This window comes from Phasianus colchicus, chromosome 13 (genome assembly GCF_987193195.1).
Source record: "Phasianus colchicus chromosome 13, bPhaCol1.hap1.1, whole genome shotgun sequence".
Classification (NCBI taxonomy): domain Eukaryota; kingdom Metazoa; phylum Chordata; class Aves; order Galliformes; family Phasianidae; genus Phasianus; species Phasianus colchicus.
The window spans coordinates 15733595-15754053 of NC_143448.1; the positions used below are offsets into that span (position 1 = coordinate 15733595).

General features: G+C 40.6%; 1 protein-coding gene and 1 pseudogene across 7 annotated transcripts; one reads left to right on the top strand and one right to left on the bottom strand.

The window, feature by feature from the left end:
- Positions 1-372: 372 nt before the first annotated feature.
- On the top strand, positions 373-18158 carry ATMIN (ATM interactor). 7 transcript variants are annotated; one of them, XR_016470640.1, is made up of 6 exons: positions 373-576; positions 5134-5259; positions 6277-6476; positions 7448-9418; positions 11220-11257; positions 13670-18157. XR_016470640.1 is itself a non-coding variant. In XM_031614931.2 (4 exons), exons 1-4 carry the CDS (start codon positions 373-375, stop codon positions 9276-9278), a joined length of 2361 nt encoding a protein of 786 aa, XP_031470791.1. In that variant the 3' UTR covers positions 9279-11747. The 7 variants fall into 7 exon arrangements, 1 of the variants encoding a protein (XP_031470791.1); XR_004170025.2 differs by having other exon boundaries at positions 7448-11257; positions 13670-18158; XR_016470639.1 differs by having other exon boundaries at positions 7448-11257; positions 15592-18158.
- Positions 18159-18222: 64 nt separating this feature from the next.
- On the bottom strand, positions 18223-19837 carry LOC149916175 (uncharacterized; annotated as a pseudogene).
- Positions 19838-20459: the final 622 nt, after the last annotated feature.

A 20459-nucleotide genomic window follows, 5' to 3' on the forward strand; every position in this document is an offset into this window, starting at 1 on the left:
CCTGACGTGCTCTCCCAAATCGAGGGAGGGATTTATTGTAAAGTTTCAAAATTCTGTATCACATTTAACTATGTGCCCTCCAGCCTGTTACTGGAAAAGGCCACCTGTCCTTCCAGACTCATCTCAGCACTCCGTTCCCCCTTGGGGGCTGCCGTATGGCACTGAGATGCGTTTATTCCTTACTGCAAGCGAAATACACGCAGCTAAGAAGGCCCTAGAGGGAAAACGGGCTCAGCGGCGAGCAGCGGCACGGCGCACCTCACATCGCTCGCGCGCAACTGGAGCTGCGCCGCGGGCGCTCGGTGACGCAGCGGCCGCTCCCCGCCCCTCTTTCCCGCCCCCGGAAGCGGGACGCGAGCACCTGACAGCAACATGGCGGCGGCGGGGCGGCGCGGCGGGGCCGTGGGGCAGCCGCCCGCAGGGGACCCGCCGCCCGCCCGCGAGCTGGTGCGGCCCTCGGTGACGGAGCTGTCCCAAGTGAGGACCAACATCCTGTGCACCGTGCCCGGCTGCGGCAAGGTGCTGCCCAACAGCCCGGCTCTCAACATGCACCTCAGCAAGGCCCACCGGCTCCAGGTACCGCCCGGCTCCGCCGTGCGCCGCTCCTCGCCGGTACCGCGGGGCTGCTGGGGGAGCGGGTATCGCGGGTATCGCGGGGCGTCTCGGTAGATCGCCCCGAAGAAGCGTGCCCAGGTTCACGTGTAGACGCGTCGGTGTGCGTGCGCGGGTCGGGCGGGCTGTGTAGGATTGCACCGCAGCAGCGTGCGGAGCTTCCCGTCGTGTGCCGCTGTGCTGGTGCCTCAAAGTTTGCGACTCGGTTTCTGTTACTCTCTCCGGTGTGTCGCTTGATTTTCTGTTGCTCGGGAGGTGCACCCGCAGCATGGCAGCGGCCGGCGGTGCGGGCAGGCCGTGCCCGGCCTCTGCTGGGTCATCCATCTGCTTTACTTGGTAACGTCGGTGAGCGACAACGCAAAAAGCTGTGGGTGCCATTTTGGAGAGAAGCGCTCATTGCCACGGCGCTACGGAGAAAGTGCAGCGTGTGTGGGGAGGGCGGGTGGCCGAGGGGCCTGACAGCAAGTTGCTCTTGTTTTTCACCGAGTCCCCGTGCGGGGGTGAATGCCATTCCTGGAGAGCTCTGAGCACGGCGTTCCTGGCTGCGCTGGGAATGAGCAGCTTTAGAGGGCGAACAATTAACTGTTGTTTACGGAAATGGAAAAGCTTCCTTTGCCTCGCGACAGCGCGTTTCAGCCCGTCGTTTGTGAGGAGGAGGAGGAGGAAATGATCTCGAGGATACTTGCTGTGAATCTCAGCGTTACAATTCCCATCCGAAAACAGTGAAAAGTACAAAAACTGAATAGAAATGCGATACGCACCAGCAACTTTTGTCTTGATATGTATTATACCCATATATATATTTATGGGTAGAGGTGCAAAAGTAGTTTAAAGTGGTCCTTCAGGCTCAGCAGACAGCTTTGAACTGGCTCTGAGTGTTTGCAGCAGCCCCCTGGTGCTGCGAGGCAGCAGCAGTGTGTTACAGAGTTAAGGTGAGTGAAGAAGTGCTTCTCTCTGAGCTGACTTCTTAGTGCCCTGTGTAACTGTAATGTTTTTTGTGCACCTTTCTGCTAGATTTAGCTTGGGGAGGTACTGAAACATACAGTTTCAGACTGCTTACAGCTTCTCAGAAACACCTGGCTTATTGCAATGTATTATCAATGTATAATTGAGAGAATATTACCAAGGCTTAAGGGTGATCAAATTTTCCAGGTTGTCTTTTAGGTAAAACATAGCGTTATGCATGTCTTCAGTATGCATCTTGAATGGGAGAATAAGGGTACTAAAGTAAAATGTAAACTTAAGTTTGTTATTCTGTGTCTCCAAAAGGGGATGGAGTTGAGCTAATACAGGAATTTTTCCTTTTAAGAGAGATTTGATTCCCAAGACAAAAATCATAGAATTATAGAATGGCCTGGGTTGAAAAGGACCACACTGATGATCTATTTTCAGCCCCCCTGCTATGTGCAGGGTCGCCAGCCACCAGACCAGGCTGCCCAGAGCCACATCCAGCCTGGCCTTGAATGCCTCCAGGGATGGGGCATCCACAACCTCCTTGGGCAGAAGAGTAGTTTAGTAGACTGCATTTGTCAGCAAAACATGAAGAATTAGTGAAAGTAAGGCTTAGCAAATGAGAGAGTAAGGAGGTACTGGGGAATGTAGTAATTCTGAAGAGAAGGGAGGCTGACATGGTTAATTTGCATTAATAAAAGTAGTACCAGCAGGATCTTTTGACAAAAACAGTGAGGCATTCGCAGTACAGAAGGTATTTACGTGAAAAGCAAGATGAGCCTGTAAAAACAGAGTTACATTCAGTAGTGCTATTATTCTCTTGTGAACCTGTAACAGAAAATTGATCAGTCTTGGTTTGTAACAGTAGTTGAGATGGGAAACACTTGTAAAAGTTGTTTGTTTACAGATGTAACCAATAGGGTAGTGCTGTTGTGGGAAGGACAAGTGTGGAATATTGCAGAAGGATATTGGCTTTCTGTGGCAGGGTAAGAATCTGATTCAAATAAGGTGAAACACCGAAGATGCGTAGAAAACGACGACTATAAATGGCAAGTGTGTCTGACAAAGGGAAATTAGAAAACATTGGCTTGTTCAGCCTACCAAAGAAGAAATGGTTGAATGTTAATTTCTAGCTCTTTGTTTTCTGGCTGCTTGGCTTAACTGAGCCAGTGAAAACATGAGAACAGTGACGTTTAATTTAGAAACTGGCACTTATATATTAGGTTGAAAACTTTTGAATGCTTCCGTCTTTTGTCTTTGTTCTTTTACGGAGAGAAGTGGAAGACTTCTGTGTAGTTTAAAAACGAATCTAGAGGAATTAATGTAAAGGAGAGGATTCAATGGATTCCTGTGATAACAAGGAGACTGCCATCAGTGCTGCACTGCAGTGTGCAGCTTGCCCTCCGGCTGGGTGACCCAATGCGAATGTTACACTTAGTTCTTATATGTTCTTATAGTAAAGCAAAATGGACTTATTTCCTCAGTGCTATCATCTCCTACTTCCAGAAATGTTGTGAGTGGTTGCCTATAGTCTACTGTAAGGTACTGTTTTAAGTTAATCCAGCAGACAGAGTAAACCTGCTGCAGGGAAGCCAGACGTCACAAAGTTCACCTTGGCTAAATCTGTAGCACAGACTGCTGCTGCCTGCTCCTCCTCGCTGTTGGTACGAGTCTCAAGTGTTACTGTTCCTTACAGTGCAACTGGCTGTGGTGAGGTGTAAGTGCAACAAGTACCTCCAGTTAAAGCCGTCAGTAGGCATTGCGGAAATGCGGGGAATAAAATCGGATGTACAAAGAAAAGACTTGTGAGAATGCCTGAAATGTGTGTGATTAACCATGTGGAGCCAGGAGGGCTTTGAAGAAAGTCAAAACAAGGATAGTGTCTGGTTAGGGTTACTTGTATGCATGCGGAATCTTTCAACTTGTCACAGCAGATCTGTTGTGATCTGCACCTGGAAAATCTGTGTTCCAGCTGTTACATCTTCTTACTTGTGTTTATGTCTTTTGATAAGACTTGGCATTATTCCACACCTTAGTACTGAAGTCATTTCTAAAATCTGGCTGTAGTATACCTGCTGAGTGCCTGAACATATTTCCCTGTCATTTGTTGGACTGCAATGTTAAATGTAGCACACTTTGAATAAATTGTCACATATTCCTAAATAACTCAAACTGCTGCTTACTAAGCCTACTGATTTCATCTGCACTTGGAGAGTACAAATGCAGCTTTGATTAAAGGGATAAATGTTTTATTCCTCCCGAAGGCTTGAAGACTTGCATCTAGCGAAATTATTTCTGGAAAAATGTGGAGTTAAAGAGTGTAATTGCAGGCAATGGGGCTGGAACAACCAGATTTCACAGTGGTTATTCAGCAGATAAGACATGCCCGTTATTGAATAGCTTGTCCATGGGAAAGGCTGCTGCACACCCAGGAAGATGCTTAAAGTGCTACAGCGTTACAAGAAAACCCCCCCTTGACAGAATCATTCTGGTAGTGGGGATTTAGTGTGAGAAATGACAGCTGTTTACTTCACCTGAGCCTATTGCACTTTGTGAGTCCTTGTATGTGGTTGACCTGTGCAAACATGACAGGGCTGGAATTCTGCCCGAAGAAAGCAGCCGGGGAGTCACTGCCATGGCACCCCCATCTCATCACTTCCCCTGCTTCCTCCCACTCTTATACTGAGGAAAATCAGGTGCAGATCTCAAACGGGGTCTGTGCTGCTAATTCTTACCTGAGCAATGAACCTGGAGAGGCCACTGCAGGCTGCTGTAATTGTCTCTGGGTTGGCCTCCTGCTCAGTCTCATGGTGTAAGGAGACTCTCAGGTAACCAGAGCATCAGCTTTTATGCATAGTTTGCTTTTAACTTTTTGGTAATACAGTCATTTGGTATTTCCACAAAGACTCGTTTGGTTAGGTTATACATAGAGGGATGTGTCTTGACTGGTTTCTGTGGCTGTTTTCAGTAGTAATAGGTTCTCTGTTGTTGAATAATTTGGATGTTCCCATCAGTGTGTCCCTTTTATAGGTATTTTTGTGGTTGTCCTTGAGCCACTTAATGTTTCTTTATTTCATTGTGTGTGTAATAATTCTTGTGAGGTACATAATATATTTTTATTGTATTTTTTACATGTATCATATTATTGGATTGCACAGATAAATTCATGTTTGGAGTTTCAGAATTGACATACCAGCTGTCAGTTTTGTAGACTGGACGAATTTTGGTTTATAACTTAATTTCCTGTGGGGAAAAAGGTTTTTGGCTCAAGTAATGTAATAGATGGGTGTGTCTTGCAGCCTTTAGCAAATATCTTGGAGGAGGTAGATAGTACAGTATCAATACTCCATGGAGCTTGTTATGATTTCACTCAGTAATTTTGATGAATTTGCAAGATAGTATCCATAGAGGTGGAAAATTCCATTAGAACTTCCCATACGCTTAGTGAAGTGCTTTCAACTCATTGAGGTGTGTAAAATAATTGAGCTAAAGTTGAGGTGTATTCTGAATGCTGCCTTTAATTACAAACCTGTGGAACTGTTGTCAGCTTCTCAATTTATTGTTTTTTAGGACGGAAAATTTAATGCACCAATAAGGAAGGGTTTGAAAACTCCACAGAAATTCTACTGCTGTCCTATTGAAGGCTGCCCCAGAGGACCAAACAGACCATTTTCCCAATTTTCTCTTGTAAAACAGGTATTCCTTTTTCCTACAGCATTAATATCATACCAATTTGTTCCAGACCATCTTTAGTCTGGAGTGCATGCTTTCTCATTCAGATAGGAGCAAGTCCTCAGCGTGTATACAGGGCTTGGAGTTGTATGTGCAGAAGCTCCATGTGGGCAAGTAGTTGGTGAATTTGCATTGGAGGACTTGAAGCTTTTGATTAGGCAGATGGTGGTATGTTCTGCTAAAATTGACAGCTGCTCTCCGCAAATTAGTAAGACTGGGAAAGATCAGAGAGGGGAAAAAATCAGCAGCAAACAATGAAAGTTTGAAATGCAGCAGAGGCTTTTAAAATGCTTTTTCCAGTGGTCAAGGTTTAACATTTTTTCTGTTTTATTATCAAAACACATTTGCTTACAAGACATCATTAAGAAAACATGTAAAATGTGTTTCTTTGTGAAAGATCAAAAAACATACTTCTGTTGGTCACCTGTGGAAGCCTGGACTGTAGGAAATGAATGCTACATGGTGCCATAAATGAAAAGCAAAAGTTCTGCTGGTTGCTTTGCAGCTATCCTGTTCGACTTGATACTGTTTGCTCAGTAGTAGATTCTCAGAGTATCTACATGTTACAGCATAGACTCTTTGGCAAGATTCGTCTCTAGCCAATAAGATAAGGACAATAAGAAAATTCATATTTTATCAGGACACATAAACTTGTATCTGCATTTTGAAGTAGTGGAAGCTGCTGATACAGAGCTAATGTGATCAGGAGCCTCCCAGTATTTCATTCTCATAGCTTGGAGAGCTGAACATAGTATGAGCTTTGTGTACGCGCAAACTATGTGCAAATAAAGTCTTGTTAATTGTTACATTCCACTTCTTGCCTGCACTCCATCTTGGGCAGCCCTTCCTACTGAGACTTTTCAAAAGATTTTAATCCTGCTTCTCAGTGCTATTTAACAACTGAAGAAGAATATACAAATATTGTTTCCCTAAGAATGGCTTAGCTGAAGGCTAATGTTTACTTTTCATTGTGTGTTGTAGCACTTTATGAAGATGCATGCTGAAAAGAAGCACAAATGTGACAAATGTAGTAACTCCTATGGTACAGAATGGTATTTGAAACGGCATATAGAGGACTGTGGCAAGACTTTCCGGTGTACTTGTGGGTGTCCCTATGCCAGCAGACCAGCTTTACTGTCTCATATTTACAGAACTGGACATGAAATTCCTGCGGAACACAGGTAAAATTGAAGCAATTAAGTAGTGCTGCTTGTACGCTTCCCTGAGTCCTCTGTCCCCCATGTACTGACTTTCTGTCTTCTTTCTGTTGATGACGTTTGAGATTAGCTGAGATTGTTTTAGCTATAAAGCAATTTGCCGTTTCTTTGTTCTGTTGCTCTTAGCAGTTTCTGTTTTGTTTCAGGCAAAGACAGTTGTCTAATCAATAACATCAGTTTTCCCTGTATGTAAACCAAAAAGTTCCATCAGCAAGTTACTGATGACACTTTGCTGCATGGCATAAATGTTTGTGGTTCTTGTTGGAACTGCTTTTACAGTTCTGTGGAAGTAGAGATGATTTGGAAATGCTTACAGCTGGTAATGGTGGTGTGCAATGCAACTGAGTTATTCTTGTATAGCCTAGTCAACTTTGCTACTGTAAGTGGATTTATTTTTTTATGCATGTTTTGATTGATAGTTGTTTTCAGGTGTACCTGTATTTCATAAAGGGCAATCTGTTTCCTGAGACATACCCTATCTTCCTTGGAGGTTCAGCTGCTGCAAAATTAGTGCTTCTTCACACAAAAATTGTGTCCTCAGTTTCTGTGAGAGATCTTTACCTGACAGTAATTTCATAAACCTGTCTTGTCAATGCTCAGTCTGAGCTAGTATCAAAATCACAAAGTAACTGCCTTCAGATCAGTATTTAACATCTAAAGGGGAGAAAGCCTCTAAGTCTCAATCTCCATTTAGAACATAGATCTTCACAGAAGCAGAAACCTTTTTTTTTCTTTTTTTTTTTTTTAATGGGAGTGTAAGGCATGAAGTTTTACAAAACAGAAGTTCATGGAGATCTTTTTTATTTTAATCAGGATTAGTCCTATACAGCCTCATCTGGGACTTGAGTTAATATTTGCAATGCAGTGGCTCAAAAAATGGAAGACAGATGTATTGTGCTTGAAGGGAACATAAATTATTGATCTCATATTCACAGGGATCCTCCTAGTAAGAAAAGGAAAATGGAAACCTCTGTACATAATCAGCAGTTGGCAGAGAAAGCAAATAAAGCATTCATCGATACACACAGTAATAACCCTGGAACTCAGGAGCTGGAATCATCTGAAGTGAAACTAGTGGCATCTTTTGAAGGTTCCTGCAATTCTAACTTCACAAAGCAAGTGCACCCAAAATGTACACCGAAGATGCTTTTGCCAAAGCCCAAGGTGGCTTTGGTTAAACTTCCAGTGATGCAGCTTGCTCCCTTGCCTGTGTATGTATCTGCAACAGATTCTTCTGTCAAGCCTGTTGTAGTGGCTGTTGATAATCAAGGTTCAGTTGTAAGTACTGTTCATTTATTGCCTCAATCTGTGGGAATTCTGATTCCAGCACTGGAGGCGGAAACACTTGTATTTAAAGATAGTATGCCAGTTTCAAAAGTGACAAACTCTGGTGATAACGAAGCAGTAAGTACTGGTGTACAAGTTGACTTAGATAAGGTTGCATCAAATAGCCCAGGACAGGAGCTGGGGAATGTTTGTCACAAGAATAAAATTTCTTCAATAAATGTACAGACTGACTTATCTTATATTTCTCCAAATTTTGTACCAGCTGCAGCCTGGACTCCCGATTCTTCTGTATCTTCTTGTTCTCAGACAGATCTGTCATTTAGTTCACAGGTTTCATTACCCATCAGTGTACAAACACAGACATTACTGCCTGCTTCCAAACTGACTTCGTCCATAGCTGCTCAGACTGATGATTTTAGTCAGGCTTGTTTTCCAACGTGTGGCATTTCTAGAGAGACTCAAACCAGTAGGACGCAGGATTCTATCGATGGACGAGTGCAAATGGACCAGGCTGTAATGTGCAGTGACATCTTTGAAAATGTTCATTCATCATATAATGGTTCTACTCAAATTGAACTTCCGGAAAATAACTTAATGACTACAAATATAGATCAAACCTTGCTGCAGAGGAGTAATTGCAAGAGCCTCAATCAAGACACAGTGAAGTCTGCATCTCTTATTGGCTTCAGTACCCAGGCTAATATACTTCCACCTCAAAATACGATGGATAATCAAACTCAGACAATGGACTTGCTAAGTGATCTGGAAAATATCTTTTCAGGAAACATGTCTGGCCAGACACTGGATAATCGTGGCCTTTTGTCTGAGACTAGTTCTAATGCTGACACACATTTGCCATCTGGTTCATCACAGAGCACTGGAATAGACTTTGACATTGAAGAGTTCTTTTCAGCGTCCAATATCCAAACTCAGACTGAAGAGAGTGAGCTTGGTACCCTACCCTCCGAGCCAGTTTTGGAGTCACTAGATATTGAAACTCAAACTGATTTCTTATTCTCAGATAGTGCCACTCAATCATATAGCTGCAGAGGAAATTCTAACTTCTTGGGTTTGGAGATGTTTGATACACAGACACAGACAGACTTGAATTTCTTTTTGGACAGCAATACCCATCTGCCTTTAGGAAGTATTCTGAAGCAGTCTAGTTTCTCCATGAGCACTGACTCATCAGATACAGAAACCCAGACAGAAGTATATCCTGCCACTAAAAACGTACCTAACCAGAACATAGAAAGCAAAGTCCAGCTCAATAGTGCTGAAACACAGACTATGGATAGCTGCTTTGAGAATCTTGGAAATTTATTCCTTACCAGCAATGAGACACAGACAGCAATGGATGACTTTCTTCTGGCTGACTTAGCCTGGAATACAATGGAGTCCCAGTTCAGTTCAGTAGAAACACAGACCTGTGAAGAGTTGTGCTCCTTGTTTCAGAGCTCTGACAAGTCCAGTCATTGAGTACTGTGTAACAGAACTGTTTCCTGTGATTTGAAATTAAGTTATTGGGGTGGGAGAGACGCATTGACCAAGTAACCCATTTCACATTGTTGAATGTAGTTATTGTGTGCAGTTGGCCTAAAAGACTTTTCATGCTGAAGGTACTTCATTGAAAATGTAACTTCAACATAAGTTATATGTGCATAAAGGGGAGGGGGGGGCATAAAATATTAATGTACATTTGAACCTTAAAAAAACAGTTTGTGGTGCCTATGTTTTTTGCTCAATCTTCTTTAAAAACTGCTTCATTTAAACCGAAGAACCTTTTGAAAGTGTCCCATGTATATCTATTTCTGGCTTATGTATAGGGTTCCACTGTGCTAGACCAAAACCTGGCCTGTCCAATTCAGATGCTTCCCTGAATTACAGGGGAGGATTCTTGTAGTGTAAGCTACTTCTGTTTACTTTTTTTGGTAGCTTGTATTTTTAATCTGGTGTGAACATAATAAGCTGTACTGTTTTTCCTTTATGCCTTCACAGCTCTTTCTCCTGTTCAGAACATTGCAACTTGAACACCCATCCAGCAGCCATAGATACGTGTAGACTTGAATTATTGAGCGCTGATGATTTGCAAAACATGTAGAAAGCAGTAGTTGTTCTTTCCCGATGCTACTGATGCCCTTTGAAGGGTAGAAAAAGAGAATACATAATCACTTGGAAAATTGTTAAAATGTCCTTTTATCCTGTGTCATAAATGGGACTAAAGTAATTTAAAGTCTTCAGAAGGGATTTGCTTGAATTATTTTTTGACTGTAAGACACAAATGTTACAATGTTTGTGCCTCAGAAACTGGAATAGCGTGTTTTCCCTGAAATCCCTCTATTTTCCATGAAGATGTAAGTTGGGAAATGTCACAATGTTTATATTTCCGCTACCTTAACAAAAACCATCAAGGATGAGAAACTGAATTCTGTGAAGTATTTCTTTTCCTGTACTTGGAATTATGCTTCCAGAACTGAAGCAAACTCAACTGCATACAACAGAGCTGGGAGATGTGCTCACAGAAACCCTTTCAGAAAAGATGTATTTTGCTTTTGCACATTGATCTGCAGCAGGTGGTTCCTGCAGCTTTTTGAAAATTTTCTGAGTGTAGTCGAAAACTTGGACTGATCTGTCAAAGAGAAACATGTGACCTCCTGGTTTTTTGTATGTTTATTTTATCCTTCGTACTGTGCTTGCAGCAGATGTATTCACATGGAAAAAACAAAGCCAGTTGTGAATGTATGCTGGAATTTGGCCTTAACTGATTCTTATCTTCTTGTAATGCCTGCAGAAATGTAGGCCTCTGTTTTTGTCCTGGACGGGTTTTAGTTTCTTTTACATTAATTGACAAATGAAACATCCTTATGTCGTGCTCCTGGGCTTTACTCCTCTGTTGTTGGAGGAACTGGCTGCGTGTTTGCTAGACATCCCACCACTAACAGCTGTCCAAGCTGCAGTTTTTGAAGACTTGCTATGCTTTGTGCACAGCTTCATATCTTCAGCTCAAGGATGTGGGAGTACAGTTACTCACCCAACACAGCTAGCTTGTTTTCTTGAAAATGAGCAATGCCTTTTGATTTTATCTTACCACTCTTTAAATTGCCATACTTAAGTCAACACAGTAATCTGATAAGTATCAGAATCCTGCGCTGGTGGCATATGTCCTTCGTTTTGGATATACTAAATATTTTTGTGAAAATGCGAAGGCTGCAATCAGGCTGTTTGTAGTTGCTGAATCCTACAGTAGAGCTACTGAAACCTGGTCCAAAATATCATTAGTCAATACTGCTTATTCTTAAAAATGAAACAATTTATTTTAAATGGGTAATGGACTGTTTTGACCATTGTTTTCAAAATAAACTTCACTGAGAGCTATTTCTTGGTAGTACTAAAATGATACTTATCTCCCTTTTTCTGCAGTTTGTCTCTGATTTGATTTTCAAGGCACTGACTCTATTGTAAGTATTGGTCAGTAGTGACTTACTATTTTGCTCATTCTCTCCTCTGTGTCCTCCACTGCCATTTGAGCCGCTATATGAAAAGTAACATCAGGTTGTCCACAACCTCTTAGCACAAACTTTTATCTGGAAATGATACTAATACTACTTGTGCTTGCTCTTTGCATTTCCTGCTTAATTAAGTTACGCTGCCATTGCTGGTTCTTGATCTGGTTGTCTGTGTAAATACTATTCTAAAACTGAATTAGTAGTTTAATTAGTCTAATTAGTGGTAGACTTGTGTGTTTCTTTTGTATTTAAGGAGAAAGTCTGAGATATGCCACTGTCTATTAACCACTGCTTCAGCAAGTCCAGTATTTTGTCTCTGGGAAAGATAGTGCTCCAGCAACCAAGTTAAAATGCCTGTAGAGTCTGACAACCTGCTACAGTTGGTCAGGCTATTTCCAAATCCTTCATGGTTCATCATGGTGTCAGGAAAAAAAAAAAACAATCAATCTTCCTCCTGCATTTAGTTTACTGTAATTTCAACCTTGCTGAGACTACAGCATTCTGCTGAAAACTGGTCAGGAAAGGTGAGTTTGTTAGCTATGCTATACAATTTGTTTTAAACAATTTCAAAATATCAGTGTCTTATTTTTCTTCAGATAGCTGAAGATAATCATAAGTCACAGATATCTTTGCAGAATTTAGTTTTGTGCTGTTTAAGAATAACACAGTTGTGTACACATTAAGTTCCATGCTTGAATTCTTCAGTGCAGCTTCTCTGGAAAGAAAAAAAGATAAATTTTACACCTGTGTCTGGTCAACTGATGGATGTAATCCCCCATTGGATGTACTTGAAACTTGTGGCTTCTGAGAGAGCACTGATTGTTAGAAAAGTTAACTATGTTCCATTTTCAAGGTATATGAAAACTTTAACAAGTGAAAGGACACAGTTCTATGAGAAGCACAAAACAGCCCTCAGAAAAAGAGAAAAGAAATAGAGTTCTGTCTTACATCATGTCTTGTTGCGTTACATGTTTGTTTGTATGAGAGTAGATAGAGTTTCTTCTATTTTTGGAGTTAGGCTTCTGTCTGTTTCCACTGCCATGGCTGTAAATGCTTGTTTCTGCTTTGGGAAAGGAGGGAGTCCTCCTCTGTCTCTTAAAGGCAGCCTAAGAGATCTTGCTAGTTTGAAGTCAATGTATTAATGCTTCAGAATCCAGCTATGCAAAGCTGTTTGTGTCTAGCTCACCTCCAAAGGATGTGAAATCTTAAGGAAAAAGATGTCTGCAGCTATTTAACTTTAAAAGCTGTGAAAAACTCCAGTTTTAAACAATTTTAAACAATTCAGTAACTTAATGTATGTACATTAAGTTACGTTCTGTAACTTAATGTATGTAACTAACACTCCATATTTTATTCCAAGACTCACTCTCACACCTTTTCTCAATTGAAAACAAAAGGTTAAATTTCCTTGTTAGCCTTATACCTTGAGAGTGTAGAGGCAACAGAATAAAGAAAGGTGACTGCCTTCCACTGTTTTAAGTCTTTATCCTGGTAATACACCCTCACATGCTGAGACAAATGCAAACTGATCTTTCTGTTTGGCTGGGTAAGAGATGTAAGCATTGGCAGGATTGGGACCTTAGGGTCCTCAGGGCTTTTTGGTTGTTTGATTTTGACTTTTTTTTTAATAACCTTTCAAGTATGGGATAAGTAAGATCAATAGAACCATACTGAATCAACATAAGGTGCTAAACTTGCAAAATGCTACTAAAATGACAACTCAGAGGTGAACCAAACTTACTTGCCTTTATTATCAGGTTGTACAGCTTCCTTTTAGCTACTTTTTTTTTTTTTTTAGCCATCACCCCAGTGTACAATTTACAGTTCCAAATACATTCACACCAAAACATTTTTAATGTTGTGAGCTTTTTCATTCCTGTTTGGTGGAAGGCGCTGCTATGCTTGTGTTCATAATAGATCTACTGTAAACAGACCTCCATAACAATTCCACTTGAACTCTATGAGGATAGAGTTGTTGAACAGCAAGCTGCTTCAATGCATGGTGCAAACGTGCATCTTCTGTTCCTTTTGTTGTGGTGGGTCTTGATTTGATTTGTTGTTTCTTTCTGTGGTTCGTGTGAATCAAAATGGGTGCTAAAAGGATTTACTGGTTAGAACATGACTGCATTTTCTTGTTTAAGTGCCATTGGTGTGCAGTGAACAGCATCAAGGAACTACATTGTTCAGTTCCGCGTTGCCATGCAGTCAGGTTGATGTTTGTTTTCATGTATGTGACTCTTCTACTTTACTGAAAATGTCATCAGACAGCCTGAAACAGTAGAAATCCCTGGTTGAGCTGCACATCTCTAGTTACATAACAGAAGTCCTTCACTTCTGATTCTTTCTCATGTGCTGGTTTTTCAGGAGTATCTTCAACATAACTAGCAGTGGAATATGATGGATGGCTTGTGATGAAGTAAGCCATGCCATATCCATTTCACAATGAGGAGTGCTTTACATGCATGCTTCACGCACTCGCATGCAGAGCTAGATTGACAGTACTCTATTTTACAGATATTTGCAAGTGCATTTATGGTAAAAATAAAGTTAGATATGAAAGTAGCCATATTTTTTCAACTTATAGAATCCAAAACCTGATAATGATCTAGTTTAAACTTGTAACTATTTAGAATGGTGAGTAATACATCTCAAGGGTGAGCCTTTCCCAAAGCATGTGTGAGTTAATAAAGCTGAGAAATGTCCTGAAAATATTCTCATCACTGGTGGAATCTAGGAGACAAATCTAGTTTTCAAAGGATGTTCATGTTTGATTCTTGCTATTTAAGCCAGTAAACTTGCAATAAGCAGAGAAAAGCAAGTATTTGTTTCTGATACCTGTTTTACGAGTGACAATCCCAAAGAAGGAATGTTGTCCTAACAATTGTGAAACGTTTAAGTATATTAATGCATGCAGAAAAAAAAAAAAAAAAAAACTGTGCCAAAATACTGATTCATATTTCCTTATGAAACCTTGTGTTCACAAATGAAGCACTTATTTAGTCCTGTAAATTATACATATTTTGGAATAAAGTGAATTTCAATCAATTTTCGCCTTTTGTTTTCTGCTGTGATCTTCTGTAGAGGCACGAGTGGGGCATACCGTGCCTGTTAGTAAGTACCACCTATTGCTCTGCAGCATCTTATCTTTGGAAAGCCAGATATCTTTTGAATTAGTAGAGTTTTTGTAACTTATATCAATCTTACAATGTCAGTCCTTGATCTCCAGAGGCAGGAAAAACTTAAGTTTTCCTATGTTTTTCTACTTCTCAGTGAGTCTTGGGAACTTAAAACATACAACACAAATGTAATCAGAATAAGAAGATGCTGTATTTTTATGAATCTGAAACAACCATAAGGGAGGTTCTTTCCTTGAAGTGAACCTTTGCTTAGAGTTTTTGTGCCAAATTGGATGTATGTAGCTGGGGCTGGATTCTTTTGGCCGGCAGCATTTGGGCTGTAGGAGTAATGGTGCTCTATCTCAGACTTCTTAATGTGTGTGAAATTCAGTCTGCCTTTAATCATCTTGTACACACCAGGAGCACCTCTGCAGTTGTTTCTGCTCCTTGCTAAGTCTTTTTTTCCACAAGAGGCTCTTGGGCCAGACGGATTACTTGGTGTTCTCCAGCACTCTTACCTAAACTTGTAATTTTCAAGAGTCCTAAGCAGGAATTAACTACATTATGATGATTAGCTTTCAGAATATCCTTCTACAAAATTACAGTCCTTTTTATTAGCTTATATTATTTTGCAATATAATTTAATGCAGAGCGTAACTTTTAATACCATTAAAATTTAAAAAGCTAGACTAGATTGAGTAGGAGCGTGAATGATAGTTGTCCCTTTCCCCTCCTGTATAAGCCCTGTGCTTAGTAATAATGATCCAAACCTTTTCTGTTATTTGGAAAATACAAAATGCTGATTTCTGCTCTTACTGTATATCTTTTCAACTTGCATATTAGTTCAGAGGAGATGAATGAGCATATACTCTGTGATGGAAAGCTCAGCTGTACTATTACAGTGGCTGTAGTCACAACTGAAACTCTGTGGTGTTCCATGCTGCTGCTTTCAGTGCTATTACATGCTGAGGTCACTATTTGCACAACACAGCTTTCAGTTGTAGTGGTAGCAAAGGATATTTCCTGGAGGCTGCATGCATTTCTCTTTTGAGCATTTAAAGTTATCTTTGAAAGAATCAGACGCATAAGGTACTGACTGTTCTTGTTGAAGTTACAGGCTGTTCCTGTTGTAGGAATGAGATGCTGATGAGTTTAGTGGTGTTATTTCAGGCTTATTATTCAGATGGAGCAGATCTGCCCTACAGACAGCAGTCAGACACTTCAAACAGACCATTCTTGTGAAGCTTTCAAAGATGTCAAGATGATCTAGAAGGCACGACAAACTTGAGAGGAAGATTATGGCTGTTTAGAGATCAGGGAAGCTCCACCCATTTTAAAAATGTTTTCTTGTTTGGTGTTGATGAGAATTTACTGTTATTTCTTCCATTGGTGGTGAAACCATCCCTGACCAGTTTGCATGTGGATTCTGAATTTCCTTTGCCTCAAGAAATTGTATCTGGGCAAGCTGACTGCATTCCATCAAAACAATTGAAGGGAGAGGCAAGTTTTCTTTCTGGCTCCAGGATTTGATATGTCCTGTGGAATTGGTCCTTGAGAGGTTTGGACATAAAAATAAAGTGTTGATTTAACTTTCAGGTGTTGTCTCATGTTGTCTCATTGTATTTTTACACTTATCAGCAGTTCCTTTTGTGTGTGTGTGTGTGTGTCTGTGTGCTTTGAATACAGGAAACCCTTCCAGCTGATCTAGCACTTAAGTTTGTTTCCTTTCCATGGACAGGAATGGCTTTATTCCTAAGAGAATCTGATTGTAAACAAGAAGCTGCTGTTTCCCGTGGCAGAAGAACCCAATGTCTTCAAGGTCACATAACTTAATTAGTCCTCATCATGTGCTGTGAATTTATCTTTATGTTCTAGGCCTTTACTTGGCAGCCTTTCTGGGTGCCTTCTGTTACCTTCCTCCCTCCTTTCTTGGCAAATTCTTACATTTATTTTGTTCAGTATCCCTTTCTTTCAAGTCCTTCATGAAGGAAACACAAAGGAAGGTTTGCTTTAGTAAACTAGAAATGTTCCCCTCCTGGAAACAGTGTTTCTTGCAGCAGACTTGCTGGAAACTAAATTGTAATCAGTTTTTAATTGATTTCCTATAAACTTGGTTGACTGGGCCAAGTCTCCAAGCTACCACTCCCATGCTTACAGAAGGTATGTCAGTAGCAATTTTGCTCACCTGTATTTTGGGAGTGCTTGGTTCATACCTGATAGCATCTGTGTGCAAACCTTTTACCTATGAAACAACAGTAGAGCTATGTTAGTTATTAGTGGGCTCTTCCAACAACAGAAAAATTACCTGTACCCTAAGCAACTGCAATCATAATATCAACATAGATTTTCACTTTCCTTACAAGAGAAAGAGCTTAAAGATTTTTCTATGTATTTTCTCCGTATTTTCTAGCTGTGATTTACAGCCATTTTCATACATGCTTATGAATCAAATTATAGTAAGAACTCCTAATCTGTGAAACACTTGACTGTTTCAAAGATTTCAGCAAAATAGTCTTATTTGGCAAGAAACTGGAAAAGGAGGAAATATATATTTTAATTTCAATGTTTAACCTTTTTTCTGTTGTCTTGAGGAGTTTATTACCCATCTGCAGAGCTGCAACTTGTAATCACTAAAATGAACATGTTTTTTACTAATTGTTAACGCCGTTTATTTCTCATTATTCTCACGGAAGTAGTAATCTCCCATCTCTGAATGGGAGACTGTTATTCTTCCTTCCAGGCTATGCTATTAATGTTATTCATTTCACAGATGCATACATTTTTGAATTTTCTACATAGTGAAAAAGAGAGGACTTGACAAGTGTAAATGGAGCACAGCACAAGAAAAGTTACTGCCTATAGGGAAGTGAGAGAGATGGGGACAAAGAAAGCAAGAGAATGGTTTGTTGGAGGATGTCTCTGTTCTGTCAGAGTGAGTAACTGTAGTACTATGACTGAATAGCAGGGAGAACAAGAGTTACTGAGAAAAAATTCCTTACGTGCTTCCTGGAAATTAAAGAGCTGAAGTAGAGCTTGACTGCAAATAGTCATTGGCTGAGATCTTCAAATACAAGGAATATTGAAAGAGATGAAAGATGCAGACAGATCTTAGAATCAGCTATAATGATCTGTTCCTTCTGTGTGAAAATATTAATGAAATTCCCACTTACCCTATTCTAAAAGTGCTGTTTCTTTAATATTATAAAAGAATCACACAGAAGCAAAGCACTATTGATGCATTATTGTTCTGAAATTATGCCTCCAGAAGGTGATTATTCGTTAGCTGTGATGTTCTGAACCTGAACACAAGTTGATGGCAGGAAACTGCTAAAAAATTTACATTTATGCACATGCTTTATCAGTGAATATATGAATCTACAGTGATTGGAATTCCTCAATCTAAAGCTCTGTTTTAAAGTTAAAACCAGGTGCTGTTGGGAGTCTTGCACTGATATCTTATTTCCCAATTCCAAATTTCCATCAAAGCATTAAAAGAGAGGAAGTGTAAGTTGCAGTGAATCTCTGCCCTGAGTGCTGGGAAACATGCTCTTTGTCCTGCAGGTGAAGAAGCTGGTATTATTGAATTGCAGTGACTGACGTGTCTATAAAAAGACTGCTAACTTAATTTGCTTTTTAACAGAGAAGTGAAACAGAACTTGATCTGAAAGTTTCTCTATTTAGAATGTTGAAAAAAAAAGAATACATAGGATACACAGAATGTGTATCTATTAAACAGAAATTATTTTTACTTTATTATAGTTATTATTTTTACTTTAGTAAACTACTTAAAACAAGGAAGAATTGTAAGTGACTGTCAGATATCACCATTGTCTGCTTTCCAGGTCATTTCCCTTTCTTCTAGGAGCCAAATTAGTGAGGAACATGTACAAATGATTGTCTGTGAAGCTCACTAGGATTTAGCACTTTTAAGATAAGAGTATTATTAGATGCCCCACAGAGTAGAATGTTTTTAGGCATTGATTCAGTGATCAGTATCAAATACCTCATCCCCACAGTAGGCTACAGCAGTCATTTAAAGTGAATCTGAATGAAGAGGCTGCACTTCATCCTCAGAATAGATCTATCTTATGATCAGAAAAAAAACTGAACCTATGTGGAAGTAACTGGCATTCAGTAGCTTATAGTGCTACTAACAGTATTTTAAAAACTACAGATACCCCAGTGACTTGCAAGAATTTTTTTTTTTTCCTTCTACAGGTTAACAAGGAGAAAAAACAGACATCAAATTGCAATATAGAAATGTCCATTCAATCTAGATGGTAGTGCAGCTCTTGCTGTGTGGTGGAGCTTTAAGGAAGGTAAATAGCCCAGGAGGCAATGGAACCACCGGTATTTCTGGTGTGTTTCCTTCCTTGACCTCAACATGCTTACTCCTGACATTGTAAGCTAACGAGCCTTGGATATCATGTTTTGTGTACTTTGTTCTTTTTGAGCGTGGAATCTGCATGCAGGCATGATGGATGACTGCTGCTTTTTGAAGCAGCAAGATTAGAAATGGCCGCTATACTTGTCTGATGTAAGAGCATAGTCCCAGGATAACTGCTCAAGATCTTCTTGCAGGAGTGTGACCTCTGTATGAGTTGAGAAGAGTTGTGGTAGTTCATGAATTGCTGCATTTCCCCTCATTTATCATTCATGATGTCAGCTCCCTTCTTATCCTTCTGCTCTGTTCATTTAGCATCATGGCTACAGGAAGCAATCTCAACTGAAGTACCACTGAGCACCTGCTGAGAGATAATGCCTTTTTTATTCTTCCAAGAGGGGTCTGAAGTGTCCTTGGGAGTGGCATCTTTCACAGGTGGAAGTATTTGTGAAGATTTTGAAGTCAAGGATTCAAAGTCATGTGGATCAAGCACATCAAGTGCCTGGGCTTTTATTGCTTCATGGCTTCCGTATTGTTCACAGCTCCTCAGTTTCACATACAGTTGGCTTTTATTTACAGGTTTTTTTCACCTTGCTATGTTTGAACAGAGTGTACCTTTTTGTTACATGTTACTGTTTTAATGCCATGTGTTGTAAAGCAGCAATTAGACTTGCTAGAATGGATCGACATCCCTTCCTGAAGTGGTATCAGTGGTGGTGGCATCTACACTTAATTTGTTTTCTGGTTTCAACTGATGTTTTGTGGTCTTGGCATCTTCATTTGCACTTCTGTCAATAGGTGGCAACATGTCTAAGCAGAACAGGAGCACTTGCCTAAGGTCTCTAAGCAGCACTTGGAAGTTTCATTTGCCTTTAAGTGCTTGACTTGTTTTTGCAGCTGAAAGCAGGCGAGTGGATTGGCTCTATCCCAGCCATGCACCTGGTCATAGAGAAATGATAAACCTAAGGCAGCCCAGGGCACTGCAAGGAGAAAAATGTAGAGCAAATAGTCTTTGCTGATGCAAATAAACATTCCTGCTGTTTGAGTTTTCTTCTGAGAACAAAATAAGAAGCAGATGTCATTCCTATCCAGTTACCTCGTGTTCTGAAAGAGCTCTGAACTGAAAAATAGAGCAGAGAGTATCACAACCCTTCCATGTGGGTTTTCAGTTTTACACTGAACTGGAGCAGACTCATCTGATATCTGACGTGTTTATTTGTGACAAGTCAACACTGCTGTCTGAGGGGTCACACAACTTTTCTTCACTGTGTGTAAAAGCGATTAGCAAAACAAATTCCCACACCTCCATGAAATTGTTTCAAAGAGGAAAAAAATGTTATTTTCCATCCAGCCCTGCAAAAGAAGGGAAGCTCCCCTAGTGATGAGGAGGACACCACTGTGGCTGAGCTTCCCCTTCCCTGCATTCCCCCGGTGCCAGGGGCTGGCGGTGGGCCTGGAGGGCAGTGAGCCTGAGGAGTGCTGTTCTGACAATTGACGGAACCCACGCCTCTGTGTGAGGAAACGAGGCAGTGCCGGCCTGGAACACGAGGGATGGGAGGTGGGGGAAAGGTGCTGACAGCACCCGAAGGAAGCAGAGAGCATGAAGAGTATTAAAAATTGAATGGGAAGAGAATTGTGTATCTGAAAAAAATGG

Excerpts from the sequence above, each read along its gene's own strand:
- ATMIN (XM_031614931.2), top strand. The coding sequence starts at position 373 with ATGGCGGCGGCGGGGCGGCGCGGCGGGGCCGTGGGGCAGCCGCCCGCA. Across the intron at positions 5,260-6,276 it reads AATTTTCTCTTGTAAAACAG|CACTTTATGAAGATGCATGC; the intron begins GTATTCCTTTTT and ends TGTGTGTTGTAG. Across the intron at positions 6,477-7,447 it reads GAAATTCCTGCGGAACACAG|GGATCCTCCTAGTAAGAAAA; the intron begins GTAAAATTGAAG and ends TCATATTCACAG.